Source organism: Neofelis nebulosa, chromosome 2 (genome assembly GCF_028018385.1).
Source record: "Neofelis nebulosa isolate mNeoNeb1 chromosome 2, mNeoNeb1.pri, whole genome shotgun sequence".
NCBI classification, from domain to species: domain Eukaryota; kingdom Metazoa; phylum Chordata; class Mammalia; order Carnivora; family Felidae; genus Neofelis; species Neofelis nebulosa.
In genome coordinates this window covers 43,003,016-43,019,045 of record NC_080783.1, presented here as the reverse complement: position 1 = coordinate 43,019,045, position 16,030 = coordinate 43,003,016, and the positions used below count along the sequence as shown (strand labels likewise).

The 16,030-nt window shown below is 38.6% G+C and overlaps 1 protein-coding gene across 2 annotated transcripts in view; it reads right to left on the bottom strand.

Annotated features, from left to right (window-relative positions):
* TMEFF2 (transmembrane protein with EGF like and two follistatin like domains 2) overlaps positions 1–16,030 on the bottom strand; it is a 231,100-nt gene that overhangs the window by 85,886 nt on the left and 129,184 nt on the right. For both annotated transcript variants that reach the window (XM_058710780.1, XM_058710786.1), the window contains exon 5: positions 13,085–13,181. In XM_058710780.1, the coding sequence (XP_058566763.1) occupies positions 13,085–13,181 (97 nt within the window). The remainder of the gene's footprint in view (positions 1–13,084; positions 13,182–16,030) is intronic.

Genomic DNA, 16,030 nt, shown 5'->3' with positions numbered 1-16,030 from the left:
GGAGGTTACGTTTCAGTTGGGGAAATCACATACATACACTTCCAGGTCACTAGGTACTGACAAAATTGAAATGGGAGAAAGTGCCATGGGATAAGGGAGAAGGAGGCAATGGCTATGTTCTGGAGTGGTCTAGTAAAGCTCAGGAGGACGGACAGTGCAGATGACTAAATCAAATCACTTCCAGATGAACACCTGAAGGCTTCTCAGTATACCCAGAATAAAATCAACACTTGTCACTGAGGCCTTCTAGAAACTTCATGATTAGGCCCTTTTTCAACTTCATCTAAGACCTTAGCCACACTAAGCTTCAATCAGTTCCTTCAGCACACCAAGCTCCCCTGCACTCTTGTGCCTTTAGGCTACAGGTTCTCTCTGCTCAGATTTCTAGGTCTACAGATTTTTATGAGGCTGGCTCTTGCCTTGCCTCCTATTTGGATCCACAGCAATCTTCAGAGAGGCATTCCCTACATACCCAATCTTGAGTGGTGTCTCCTTCCCCCAGGACCCTGTTTTCAGAACTTGTATTATCTGAAAGTATCTTGCTTGCTTACTATTCTCTTTCTTTATCACTTAACCCCCTCCTCCTCCATCTCTCCTCTTCTTAGCATCTATGTCACCTCCTCAGATGAGAACTTCCCCAAAATGTAAGCTCATTACAGGCTCGAACTTGTTCTATGTCAAATACTGTATTGCCGGGGCTCAGAGAGCAGATGACCCATCAGACATACTAAGTAAACATCTACTGTTCGTGTACAGCTTTCCCGATTCTAGTATCTCTCTTTCAGGGCCATTATCAAACTTTCACTCCTGGGTTCTTTCTCCTTAATGCTACTTTTACTATGTAGCACATGTTCTGGAGGGAGAGATATACGTGGAAGTGAGAAATGCCACTTCCGAGACTGGCTGATAAAAATTCCCATGTATGATCTTTTCTTCTTTTTGTGCTTTTTATTAAATGAGTGAATAGAATCTCAATGATTTGGGGAAACACAGGCCCATGGTATGGAAAGAGATACGCTTCTAAAAGACCTTGTGAAGACTGATTAGGAACACTTGACCTGAAATGTGATAAGAGCAAGAAATGTGTGTGTGTGTGTGTGTGTGTGTGTGTGTGTGTGTGTGTGAGATATCTCTGAGAATTTGACACTTATCTGTTATTACATTTAGTGTTGTTAGGTAGAAGCTAGACATGAGCAGTGGAAGGAACGCCCCAAGGCAGAACCCTTACTCCTTGAAGGGGAATGGTGGAGGCATGAGATGGAGGCAAGAACGGTGATAAATAAACTACACATTAAAGCCCAGGGACACAACATCCTGACCTTGTGGCTTCCAAGACCTTGGGGCTGACAGATCGAGAGCCATAGGTGCCAAGCACGTGCTCTCCTCTTTCACCTCTGTCCCAAGGTAACCTCAGCCTCATCATCATGCATTTGCATTGTGGGAACAGCCCCCTCCCCCTCCCCCCCCCCCCCCCCCCCCAAAGAGAAAGGCTGCCAGGACCACTCCAGTACAAACCTTGTATGGTCAAAAACTCCCCCTTGCAACCTGTGGGAGGAGTTCCCCAAATGATTGGAAGCAACCTCCATTAGAGACCACCCCACTGTAGTCACTGTTCCTCCCAGCTCAGAGAGACGCAACAAATACCAAATGTCAAAACTACCTAAGGGCTGATTCCGCTTCATGGAACGCGCTGGCTGTCACACCTTGAGAGTGTACTTCTGCTTTAATAAACTGCTTTGTGCTTGCTACTTTCCTTCTGGCTGTCTTTATTTGAGCATGGATCCCCACGTAAATCTTCTTGTGGGCATTCCAAGGACGGAGACCTCCATTTACACAATGCAGGCTCTCCCACCAGTAATGGTGTTGCGGGAAGTAATATATTTGACAACTGAGTCTTCCATCATTTGGCTATGGGTACTTTTCCAGCCCTTCAGTACTACACACAATCTCATAAGCTATTCTTCCTTCTGAAAAGACAGTTTCTATAACTACCTTAATTCTACCCTGACATCTGTTCTTTAGCATTATGCACTAAAATGGGAGGGCATGCACCTTGGACTTAGAAAAATCTGAGGTTGAACTCAAGAACTGCTCTGATATAGCAACATATATTTGGCATGTTATTGATCTCTCAACACTTGGTTTCCTTCTTTCTCTAAGTGGAGGAAAATAAGACCTAACTTACTGCAACTTTGTAAAGGATTAGAAGAGATGGCTCACTTGACTTCTATGGAGGGTACACTTGACTTCCATGCTAATTAAACATACATTCCTCTCTCCGTTTTCCCAGGGAAATGTCACCCCCTTCTCTACACCTGTAAAACTCCTCTGAGTCTTGCAAGTTCTCCATTGTGTCCCCAATTTTCTGGAGCACAATGTTTACAAAATAGGTCACAGGGTGGACTCTGACTTTGAATCTTGACTTTGAACCTTAATAGCTAAGTAAATTTAGACATGTTATTTAACACCTTTGTGCTTCAGTTTCATCATATTTAAAACTGCAATAGTAATAACACCCTTTAGTCAATGAGGATTACATGAATTAATAAATACAAAGCCTGTAGAGGAGTGCAGGGCACAAAGTAAGTGCTTCCTCATGTCTGGTTGGTTTTTTTTTTTCCTTCAGCAAAAATAAATTCAATTAAAATTAAACTGCATGCTTCAATCAAATATATTCTTTCATTTCTTTGTCATAATTAATAATTTGGTGTTATATTTGAATGTTTTAAAGTGCTGCATTTATGTCGATATCTATGTTTATTACAGAAATACATCACTAATGTTTGCTAATGTGAAGACAGTATTTTATTTCACTTATTATTTTTGCATTTGTGCCACTTGTTGTGTATATCTTTTAATATCTGCTCATTATAGTCACTATGGCTACTTGTAATCTGCATTACTTTTATTACCCTGGATAGTACAATTTTGATTGTAGAAAGCTCATTTTAGAATGAGCTCAGAGAATAGAGGAAACTACTATGTCAAAGACTTTAAAAAGACTGTAATGAATAAAAAAGAGCTGTGGTAAACAATCTTTAGAAGATCATCCGTCCCAAGTGCATCATCCTGATTTCTTATGTTTCATTCATAGCTTAGTGGTGAGGGGAAGAATGGATTCACTCCTGAATGATTCTACTTGGCACTGGGTGGGGGATTAGAAAAATCAGACCTCCCTTTCCTTCATTTATTTTTTTCTTTACTACAATAAGCATTTAGAGCTTCAGGAATATTGATTGTCCGACGGGGTGTTGCATGTAATTTTACAATTTGTTCAATCACTTAGTAGAAAATACACATCCTGCTTGTAGGGGGATGTGTCTGGAACGGACTGATGCTGGTTGTGGAGGATGGCTTGCTGATTTGTTGTTTAGATGAACTAACACACACGATATATTACTGTTTGGAAGTAAACCACTGAAGACTAGCAATAGTTTCTACCCAATTTAAAACACCTTTGGGAGGACAGTTTCTCTGTAAATAATGCTTATACCTCAGAAAGCTATTTATTATGAATGCTCTGGAAACAGACAACGAAATGTTTACAGTTCATGAACCATCCAGTCTCTTGGAATTAACCAAGAAAAATGTCTAAGGTGGACTCAGAAGGGAATTAGGTTTTGGTAAGTTTTTTAGATCTCAAAAGTTGGGACAGTGCTCTCAAATCCATTCATCTTGAGAAGTTCACACATTTTGAAAGGAAAATGATATAATATAACATAATTATAATAGAACACAGAAATTATGTTCAAATCTGAATACGGTCTTCATAAGTTTATTTAACATTCCTAACAATCTCCAAACTCATCCTTAACCTTAAGTAAAACTTTTGGGGAGGGGGGTCTATGGATGTGTAAACAATGACTTGATTTTCATTAAAAATATATACAGGCATGTGCATGCACACATACATAAACACTGATGTGGGGGGAGTATATTCCTCCAAATTTTGCAGTGGTTTTCTTGGAATGGAGGGATGATGGAGATGCCATTTTAATAGAGTTTTTATGCTTCTAGTTTTTTCAAATTCTCTGCGATAAACAGGTGCCGCTTTTATAATCAGAAAAAAATCTATTTTAATGTAACCTTCAAGAAGATCTACGAGATTGGGAAATAAAAGGCTTGATAAGATATGTTGAAGGGCCAAACGGCAAGACAGCAGCGCACTGCCACTACCACAGGGATTAAAACCCACTGGCATAGGGGCCATATTCAGCTGCCATTGAATGTAGCGATTTTCCCCTTTTTCTCTGACATGCCATAACTTCTATTCTTATGGTCAGAATACGCATTTGTAATCAATTCTCTTTTGCTACTTGGAAAGGGGCACACAGCCCATCAGCTACTCCCAGAGATAGTAAGGACAATGTTACTTAGCAAATGGCTTACTGAACAGTGCCCTTGTTCGTCTGGGTTCCTCAGTGTTCTCTGCTTCTTGCACACCCTGTGACACGTGGCTGATAGTGGCACACCAGCATTAAAGGAAGGAGGAGTGTTGAATGGCTTATCTCTCACATGCCTCCTTTCTGGATAAAAAGATCTAAAACCTACCTAGTTAATATATAAATTATGCCCCCCCCCCCCAGTCCATTAAGAAGGTTGCTACTGTCACTTCAAAAGCAGCAAGCTGAAGTTGAAACAGCTCAAAATAATCAGGTTTTGGTGAAGATAGTCTCTTCTTTGCAACGTTATACCTAATAACCTCCTCTAATTGGGCACATATAGTCATGACATCCTCTACAGATAATTCAATGCTTCCATGAAGAACAAACAAAACAAAACAAAGGAAAGCCATCCAGTCTCTAAGGAAATGTATGTACCTAGTGAGAAAGAAAATACTTCAAGGTCATCATAGACAATGTGGACCTGCTCATGGTGGATTTCCTCACTTAAGTCTTTGTTTTCATATTCTATTTCAAGACAAAAGATACGAAATTCAGTATATGTGTGTGTATATGCATAATGTATACTACACATGCACCCACACAATTTATGCCATTAAATATATGAGAAGACAGTGAGTGATGGCCTCTTGAGTCAGTCTGTTGGGGTTCAAATCCTAGCTCTTCCGCTTACTGTCTGGCTTTGGGCAGTTTGTGTAGCCACTCTGTGCCTCAGTTTCCTTTCTTCAAAATGGAAAATATTAACGCATCTAACTTCATGAGATTATGAGAAGGATTAAATAGATCCATAATATTTTGGAAATATTAATACTGGATTAATAACTTTGGAAATATTAATAATAATGGAAAAATATTAATGCATCTAACTTCCTGAGATTATGAGGATTAAATAGCTCCATAAGCGTAAATGTTATGATGGCAGCTGCCATATGGGAAACAAACTTTTGGAAGTTCTGTCATATTTTGATAACTATGCGAATCATACTTTCATGTCTGAGACTGGGGTGTTACAGTGGGACACGAGAAGATGGAATAGGTGTTCTCTAATTCTAGCGGGGAGCAATCTTTGACTCAGTGTATACTAGAAACTGAGACTTAGACAAGTCTAGAGGAAATTGAGAATGAAAGCTTGATGAACGAACACCAAAAGTAAGGCAAACCCCACTAGCAGGGTAGAGTCCAAAAACAAGATTCAAACAGCAAGTAAAAAGAGACACAAGTAACAAAAACAGTTAAATTAGTGGTAGAAATACACGTACTTAGGAATTTTGTTCCTTTGTTCTGCTTTCGTGCAGTATTTCATTATTTTTATATAAAACTAAGTTACATGATTTATATTGCACAAGCTAAATAAAAATGATTAAAAGCATATAAAACATATGTGAAAGCTTAGAATACTTTATTCCTATTTTTCCTGGTAGTCCACACCAGATTTATGTTTGTACCTGTTACACCATAATTAAGTTTCATCAATCATTATGTGATAGCATAGTTGTGGCATAGTTACTGAGAAAAATTCAAAAGAACTTAGGTGAAAAATTTCAAAAGAACTTAGGTGAAAATCTAATTCCTTTTGAAGGAGCCCAGTATCACAGAAGACCTGAGGTAAGCCATTGTTTTAAAGACCATGGCTTATTTGCAAATTTCAATTTTATTTATTTATTTTTTTAACTTTTGTTAACGTTTATTCATTTTTGAGACAGAGAGAGACAGAGCATGAACAGGGGAAGGTCAGACAGAGAGGGAGACACAGAATCTGAAATAAGCTCCAGGCTCTGAGCTGTCAGCACAGAGCCCGACACGGGGCTCGAACTCACGGACCGCGAGATCATGACCTGAGCCGAAGTCGGACGCCCAACCGACTGAGCCACCCAGGCGCCCCTCAGTTTTATTTTTTAAGTTTCACTTTTCACAAAGTATAATGTTCCATTTTTGGTGGGTGGGTTAGTTGTTCATTTGTTGTTTGTTTTCTGATATTGCCTGTTGTTCATTTGAAGTGGCATTGTTATTCATTTATCTCTCAAAGTGACAAAATGTTAGATTCAGTTTGCAGATTTATTACTGGCAGCTACTACAGAAGGAAGTTTGGGTCACAGATCAGGTGTTTGTTGGCACAGATCGTTGTATAGACCATGTAACAAATACTAGTCCTTTTTAACTCCAATTGCATTCTACATTTTATTTCTTTGTGTGGAATTAAAAAAACACAAGTTATTTTTTTCTTGATTAAGATAACTGGAGGAATGCATAATAAGAAAGAAATAAAATCAAACGAACTTTTACATTTGTCTATGGATTTGCTAAAAATGTCTGCATCTCCCCTTGGAATTGTGGGAATGGAAATAGGTGTGTTACCCCAAATCAAGAGCTGCATATTTCAGTCTCTGGAAAAATTTTCTGGGCAAATGGAGGCATTGAAGGAAAGAGATTTGTCTTTACTCTTCAGTCCCCACCCATCTACACAAACAGAAAATACAATGGCAGTTTTCAGAGGTGACCGCACTGCCTTCATGGTGGAGAAGAGACAATTTGAGGGAGGCAATATCCCAAGTCCACGAATCTTGAGATCGGAAAGGTTTTCTCATAAAGTCATATTTATATCCAACAAAAACCTTGGATTTTTCAAGAGCAGGCCTATTTTTATTTTTTTTATGTGTGTTTTTATTCTCTCCATGAGTAAATTCATTAGAAGTCAGTCCTAATTATGGTAAGCACATTTACAGTTCTGAGGCAAGAGAGCAAAGGAAATCAATAAAAGGGAAACACCCTGAGAGGAGCCTGAATGAACTCTTGAATCACTAAGATTTTGTGACTAATCAGCATCCTCTTCTTGAAATATCCTGTATACAATCCTAACTGATCTTTTTACTTCGTAGAAAACAACTGGAAACTTTCCAAATGTAACACAATCTTTTTGTTCATTTGTTGACCGGTAGTAGTTTTAAAAGAAATCATTTTCTGTATTCTCCTCAGAGGTATCTTAATTTTCCCTTTCAAACTCGTAATCCAAAAGCACTAAAGTCAGCAGGACCTAATGCCTAATTTGCTACTATGTATGATGAAATCTAGTGCCAACGATCATCCACGGCCATTGTCCTGCTTCAAATATTCATGATTCTCCTCCACAGTCCAAAATGCATTAAAGGTGGGAATGATGCCAACAACACACAGTCATCCTAGTGACAAGGAGCCTTCTCAGATCAAAGAAGCAAGATGTTAAGGACTTCAAACTAAACTGTCTTTGTAAGAGACACTCACAAAAGCAACGTCAAAGCCCACACCCTGTCTCAGTTATGGAACGCCAATGAGATAAGAAAAACAGAGATGCTCATTCAGTTTCTCTGAGCTCATTTTACTGCAACTACTTTGCTTTTTCCCTTTCTTCCCATTGCAGTCAAACTCAAGGATGTTATACAGTAAAACTGGAACACATTATCAATGCTTTCAAAGACAAAATGAATGACTACTGAGGAATTAATAGAATTTTGGTCAATAAGATTTTGCCAGTGGAGCCTGAGTAGCATGTAGAGTGGGATACAAAAGCAAAGTTAAAATGGAAATAGGAGCTAGAAAGCATACACACGAAGCAAATACACATAATTTAAGTTGCCCCTTTATATCATTTGTCACGAGCCACATCTGCTTTTACACCTGTGCTCCCTTCCTTGATCTATGCTGACACCCTGAAAATGTTAGGCAGGCAGCCAATTTCTTACCCAGTCATTCCTATGATCAGACTCAGCTATCAACTTGCTTTTTTCTTATATTAAATCAAGTATCAACCCCGGGGCTCTGAACTACTTCTGACTGACAGGACCAACAGAAAGTTCTAGGCTAATTACTTCTTAGGAATAGTTCCCAGTGCAAAGAGAGTTACCATTGACCTACTTTGGACTTACAGAAATAATTTATCAGGTAAGATAATTAAGGGAATATAAACCTGTTTCTAAAATGAACCAAGTATCAGAAGTATTTGTTGAAATTATAAGTTGGTATTCCCAGTGCTATCAGATTGGCTTTATTACTCTGCAATGAGTCAATTTTCTTATGTTTGACTTATTTATAAGCTATTCTTTTTCTTTATAAATTATATTTGGCAGGAGGCATTTCAGAGTCTCTTTGATGTATAAACATATTAGTTTTGACTTTTTTCAGTCTGGATATTAAGAGAAACAATCTTTTAAGCCCTTCTTTCCTTCCCCTCTTAACCCCTTCCCTATAAGCAAGCTTACACATCCCTTTGCACAGGTGTTCCATTTGTTTGAAGTCCATCCTAAATAAAGGGATGCCCCGATATGAGAGTGGATAGATCTGTGGTGTAGACCACTTCCCATGTGGACTTTTAATTCTCTCTTTTGGAAGCTTAATTGTTTCCTACACTATAGGAAAATTACTGTAACTGAAGAATCTTCTGTAGCATTGGTGGTTCTCTGCTATTGAGAAAATCTTCGGGTTTCTAGAGTCTTGATGTTGTCCATAAGAAGAAGGAAAAAGCAAGAGAAAAACCTTGAAATGAAATCATAAAATGTACGTGAGGGGTTTATATGAGCTTATAAACCATCTGTTTTTCTCAAAGGCATTAAAATGTAATGTCTTTAGTATCATGGTTTATCAGTGTCATTCTCTAATTATTATTAGTTCTCTTCCTCTATTTTCCTTACCCCTCTACCATTCATTCATTCGTTTGGTTATTTATCTTCTCCATGTCCAGCATGACTTGTTTTTGTTTTTTTAATTTTTTAATGTTTATTTATTTTTGGAAGACAGAGAGACAGAGTGTAAGCAGGGGAGGGGCAGAGAGAGAGAGAGAAAGAGACACAGAATCTGAAGCAGGCTCCAGGCTCTGAGCTGTTAGCACAGAGCCCGATGCGGGGCTTGAACCCACAAAGTGGGGGATCATGAGCTGGGCTGAAGTTGGACACTTAACAGACTGAGCCACCCAGGCGCCCCCAGCGTGACTTGTTTAACTCCAAAACTCATTTGTGAAAAGATCAAGTGATTGTGATTGATTGTAACTGACCAACCGGCTTTTTAATTCTAACAAAGATATGTCCTCATTTGGAAAGTACCTAAGCATTTTTGGATAACTAGACTTAGTTTTTGTGATGAAATATAAAATATTAATTTCTTAGGCCAGGGTTAAAGAAAGACCAGGAATTAATTTCTCATCTTTGTTCCCATATCACAAATACAGTAATAATTATTCACATCTTGTTATTATTCATAACGCAGGATTGAGGAAATTTGCATGTGGGTTTAGTTAGTATCAAAGGCAAAAATAAAATTGAACACTGAGTTGTACTCCTTGTTGCCACACAGCATATGCAATACGTTATGTTTGCGAGAGGACCTGGTCGTGGTTTCATCTAAAATCAACAGCACATTGGGGCACCTGGGTGGCTCAGTCGGTTAAGCGTCCAACTTCGGCTCAGGTCACGATCTCACAGTCCGTGAGTTCGAGCCCCGCGTCGGGCTCTGGGCTGATGGCTCAGAGCCTGGAGCCTGCTTCCGATTCTGTGTCTCCCTCTCTCTCTGCCCCTCCCCCGTTCATGCTCTGTCTCTCTCTGTCTCAAAAATAATAAAATAAACATTAAAAAAATTAAAAAAAAAATAAAATCAACAGCACATCAAAACTCCCCTGCTTCAGTTGACCAGTACGAGAGTCAGATCACTCCCCAACTGCCTTCTGGTGTACTTTATAGCCTCTTTCCTTCCATGCCTATTTAACTTCATTTATCGCTTTATTCTTGCGTCCTTCAGCTGTTCCCAACCTGCCCTTCATGGTCATAACTAAATACAAAATGTTAACATACAAAGGTATTTATGTAAATGAAAATCAATACGCTTATCACTTTCAGCACCATTCCTTCTTGCTTACATTGGACATTTTAAGTACATTTTATTTAAATGCTAACAACTTTTCATTCTTGCCTGGGAAGTATAATGATCTTCTTGGCTCCCTGCCCCCTGCATCCCTCTAATCTTCACAGCTATAGCCACTTAGCCCCATCTGGAGGTTCAGCTTTATTCCGCATTTTGGAACTAATCTTGTCTCTAGGCTGGGGGCGTACAAGATGTCCTAGCCAAAAGCTAACTGATTCAGCATCCAGTCAGCCTTGCTGCTGATTTCATTCTGACCTTGTAATTTATTTCTGAGATCTAGACGCTCGTCTCAGCCCCTTGTAACCAAGGCTTGGCTTTCTATACCAGTTCCGGCAAGTGGGTATCTATCCAGTCTTGCCCGGATCTGTCTCTCTTTTCCTGATTGATAACCAATTCCTTGATCGCTGAAGTTCTGCTTTGTCCTTCTTGTTCCCTTTGTATAACTGGGTTTCTTTTTCTTAGCTCCAGTTGCATGGCTGGGACCTATGACCTCCTGTTGAATTTTTCGGATGCCACCAGCCCTGTGTGTATCTGCTCATTCCACCCGCCCTCATACCATAGATTGGAACTTTTGCTAGAATACCAGGGGTGACACTGCTTGCCTGGACATTTTCCCACTGCCTGCTGCAGGCATCTCCCTTGTCACCAGCTTGAATCCTGCAGGTCTTGAGTCACTACATCTAAGCTGCCGGCAATCTGGCTCTTTTATTCTTGCAGACGTGGCAGGAAAGAAATATTATTTTAATTGCATCTTTGGCTGAATTGTTAGGCTAACACCCTCTAATTACTCTCACCTCACCTCTTCATTGTGGACGGCCACTGAAACACTTCAAAACTCAGTTTCCTCTTTGTAAAGTGAAAGGATGGTGGAATTTACCCCTAGGGTTAAAGATAAGCGACAAGAAAAAGTACACAGATGGATCAAACTCATAGTATTCATATGGTTTCTTAAATCTTTGCACCTGCAAAGCAAACTGTGCTACCTAAAGATGACCACTGAAGAGATGAGAAACCAGGGGAATGGAAATTCTAAGAAAAAATTAGGAACCCATGTGAATTTTTTTTAAGTAAAATAATTGACAGCAAGATAATTAACAGCTTTAAAAATGATGTGGAACTACAGATGCAGTCACCAGGAAACATTAAAAATGTAATGTTTAAAGGATGTCTTTCCTATCAGTGTGTCTTAACATATATATTAGCTATGACTATATAGAGTCCAAAAGCATTGAGAGAGCAAAATGATTCTTTGAGTCAGTCATTTATTTTAGAGCAGTGTTTCATAGTCATTTGGGAGAGTTTTAGATAAGTAAAAATTTAAGCCCTACTTCTCTGAAATTCTGATTTATTAGTTTTGGGGTGGAACAAAAGAATCAGTGTGTCTAAAAATTTTCCAGAGTAATTGTGATGATCAGCCAGGTTTGGGAACGATAAATCCATTAGCCATTAAGATGCCCAAAATGCTCTTAAGAAGTTACACATTTATTTACCTCAAGGCGGTCAAACCAGTACATAAGCTCTCACCTGGCTGCTAGCTGCCCATTGGTGAGAAATGTTTGGCAGGTATGGAAAACTCTACTGCTGTCTGCATTTATTAGTGGGTGGCTAATTCACCTGGCTACAGTGTCTGCCTGTAAGTACCTGATTAGTTTACCCTAAGAACTCCAGTTTGCTCTGTTGCAATCCACCACTTAATCCTCATTCAAAAAAACTGTAAATATTTTAAGTGCAGGCTGTTTCACTCTTGCCAAAATTATCTTGCCTTCAGTTTTTTCTTCCTGTTCTTTGGATGAGTGGCTCCCTCCACCCACAAAAATTTGATCCAAATTACTGTTGTTTGCCTCCAGCTCTACTGAGATATAATTGCCATATAACATCGTATAAATTTAAGATGCGCACGTGTTTGATATGCTTATATATTGCAATATGATTACCACCATACTGTTAGCTAACACCTCCATCACGTCACACAATCACCATTTCTTTTTTTGCGATAAGAACATTTAAGATTTACTCTCTTTGCCACCTTGATCGAAATGATTGTTAACTCCTCTAGACAAACATAGTCTGCACCATGAAGACAACAAAGGGCACTTGGCTGTTTTCCTGAAAGGTATGTGTATAAGTGAGGGGGAACCCTGCCTCTTTCCACTATCAACACCACAAAGACCTCATGCTGAACTTTGGGTTGCTCCCTTTGGGGATGATTTAGGCAGGACTAATACACGTGGATGCCCCAGCGGACTAACATTTTGGGACTCATTCAAAATAATGAATATTATTCATTATTTGTTCAACATGTTTCCCGAAGGAGTCGAGTATTGTTTGGATGAAGGGAGAAGTTGATCCTAGAGAGAAGCCCAGAAATCATTCTTTGCTTTACTGCCTTCTTAATTTGGCTATGGGTGCGCATATGCAGAACCCTCCAATTCTCTGCAATTACTCAGATGCACCATCTTAGAAAGCAGATTAGCAACCATCCATTGTTTATTGACCATGGTTCCCAAGAAACGTCCTGATAAGTATGATTTTTCTATCCATCTTTTAACACTGACAGTATCTGGGGGTCTAAAAGGTATCTTAGCGTATCGTATCAAGTAACGAACGTTCTTAACAGCTGCCTGGCTAGTCCAGCTCTTAATTCAGCCTCAGAAATTCCTTGCTGTTATTATAGCCCTTAATTTTCCCCTTAGGAACTGGATTGGAAAACGTGCTGAAAATGTCTTTTAGGAAATGGTCGAGGGAATAAAAAGAAATTATTGTCATGATTTGTTTAAAGAATAAAAAGAATGCGTTACCAGACATCCTCAGCGTCTTCATCGCATTCTGCACCAAACTGGCAGATATCACAGGTGGAAGTCTCCTTTTGACTGGTTTCTCCTGAGCCTTCATGAACTGGAGAGCAGAAAAAGGGAAACAGAAAGCATTCCGATAAGTATGCTTACTACCCACACTCAAAGACTATTTTATCAAGGCTACTTTTCCAAAAGGCCAGTTTGCTTTTTGGGCCTTCAAAGAATGTCTTATTCACCTCTTTTCTTCCCTAAATTTAGGGGAAACTCTAGCAATAATATGCAGCCATGGCTATGTAATAAACACTTGAGGTTCTTACAAACAAAATGAAACAACAAACAAGAGGTTTAGTGGATTTGTCAAAAAGACTTGGTTAATAAGTAGACCATATGAGTTACTAATTAAAAGGGATTTAGATTGTTACTTGCCTAGAGGAAATATCGCAGGTTTACTTTACAAACAATACTTTGCATTTTCTCTTTCCTAAATTATAAATCTTTTTCATTCAAAGAATTTTATACATAATTAAAAACATTTAAAAGGGCAGTCTTGACTTATTAGATATGTCTTCTCTCTCTTTTTTTTTTTTTTTTTGCAAAATGTTTAGTACTTATAAGGAAAATATGTTGATTATAAGTTTGTAGAAAAAAACTTTGAGCTGGTTTATACAGTAATTTCTTGAATCTTATATAAATATTGCATAGAGCCCATCACAGTGATTTCCTCCAGGAGGATTATGAACATATATTTCATTTAAAAAATACATATTCTCATTGATGAAAATTATTCATATTGGTCTTTTTTTCTCCCAGAAATTACAAGTATAAAATATGCAATATATAACTTAATTACAAAATTAACTTTTCAAAATCAGGACACAGTCGTGTAAGTTGGACTCAAATATTTTGACTCCAAGGAATGAAAATCTGAGCAACACTTTTGAGATGATGGATTACTATTTATCCAATTAAAAAAATATACAGTTGAAAGTAAAAATAGTTTTGGTTATAGATGACAAATTGCAACAACCTAACTACTCTACAGATAATTTTATTCTGTGGACAGATCATATACTTAAAAAAAAAAACAGATGTAAATCAAGAGGATCTTTTTGTTTTAAACATTTTTGTTTTTATTTTATTTTTGAGAGAGATGGGAGACAATGCAAGTTGGGCAGAGGCAGAGAGAGGAGAGAGAGAATCCCAAGCAGGCCCTGCACTGGCAGCACAGAGCCAGACGTGGGACTCCAACCCACGAAGGTGTGAGATCATGACCTGAGCTGAAACCAAGAGTTGGGCGCTTAACTGACCGAACCACCCAGACGCCCCATAAATCAAGAGGATCTTTAGAAGTGCACTTCTGCAAAAGGTTAACTATTTTCAATAGAAAAAGAAAATAAGCAATTAAGTATGGAAATTTCTCCAATCTTTATGGACCCTAATAAGATCACATCGTCTTTAACAAAGACAGAATGTATTAAGAAGCACACGGAAACTAACAAGTCCAATCCTACTTATTTTGTTTTAATATGATATTTTCCTCATTTGTTCTCTATTAGCAAGAGAGTTTTTAACATTTACAAAAGCAGAGGACTTTATTCCTTGCTTTTCTTTAATTTACTGCTGTGCACGTAAGTGATTTGATTTACCAAAAAAAAAAGACAGGAAAGTATCTGAAAGAGTTCACTGTTTTACAGTTTTTTTTCAGGAAAGGTAGAAATATTTAGTTTTTCCAAAGCAACTTTTCTTCCCCCTCTGTTCTTGATGGTTTGCACTCACATTTCAAAAGAATTATGAATTAAAGAGACAAGTTCAATTACAAAAGTATGGAGGGTATAGTTTTAAATTTGGAAGACTTGAGAAAAGGTATTCCTCCCCAGAAAGAAGAAGGAATTTTAGACTTTGATAGAATAGACAGCAGTTATTATCCACTCTATTACTTTAATACAGTGGACCATGGGGATAAGAAGGAAGCTGTGGTCTCTCCTCAGGAGAGAACGAACAGCTGCGGCCTCTTTATTACTTTCTTATTATTAATGCAACACAGAAGCTGTTAATGGGAGAGAGCCTTTTAGTGTTAGCAAGATTAGCAGCTTCCAGACTAAAACTTCCCACCACTCAGGAAACATACGAACGCAACGGGAAGGTCCTTAATGAGCAGTTACGGCCACTTAGGGGCAGCTCCGTTTTCTTTTGCAGTAGAGATCCGAGGTTACGGATCTACTGGAAGCAATCTAGGGGATGAGTTGTGCTAACTCAGCAAAACTATTACTAATGTTTCTACTCGAAGTCATGTTTCATTTCTATAAACGGATGGTTATTGGTAGAATGAAGATGTCTGCAAATTCTCCCATACGGATGAAGCAGCCAATTCAGAAGCAGCAGTGGCAATGCCTCCATCAATAAATATTTGGGGAATAAAGTGATTGTATTTGAAGTCATCCACAATGAAAACTAAAGTAATATCGCTCCAGATTACCTGAACCTTTGTAATAAATTGGTATGTGGTTTTCATTGAAGCAAGCAGACCAGTGGTTCTTAAATAGGGTGGGGCTCAGAAGCTCTGGTAGATTTTGTTCATTTATTTTTAGCTTTTGGCATAACTGCCTAGGATATCCTTGTAGACACTGGTGTTGTAGCCTTGATGCCTGGATACGTATATTCTAAAAAACGGACCATCCCTGCCTAAGAATCTCTGCCCTAAGCAAGAAGACTTTGTCCCGAGTATTCTCTCTTTGCGTTGTTGAGCACAGGACTTGTGACGCATTAAAGTCCACAGGGAGCATCCGGAGGTTTGATTAAAATGCAGGTTCTGATTCAGTAGGTGCGAGGTTATGCTTTTCTTACAAGCCTCCACAGGCCGATGCTGTGGGTCCACAGACCACATTCTGGGTAGCAAGGGTAGCACTGTGTTTTTCAACCCACAATCCATAATTTATTAGCGGGTAGTGA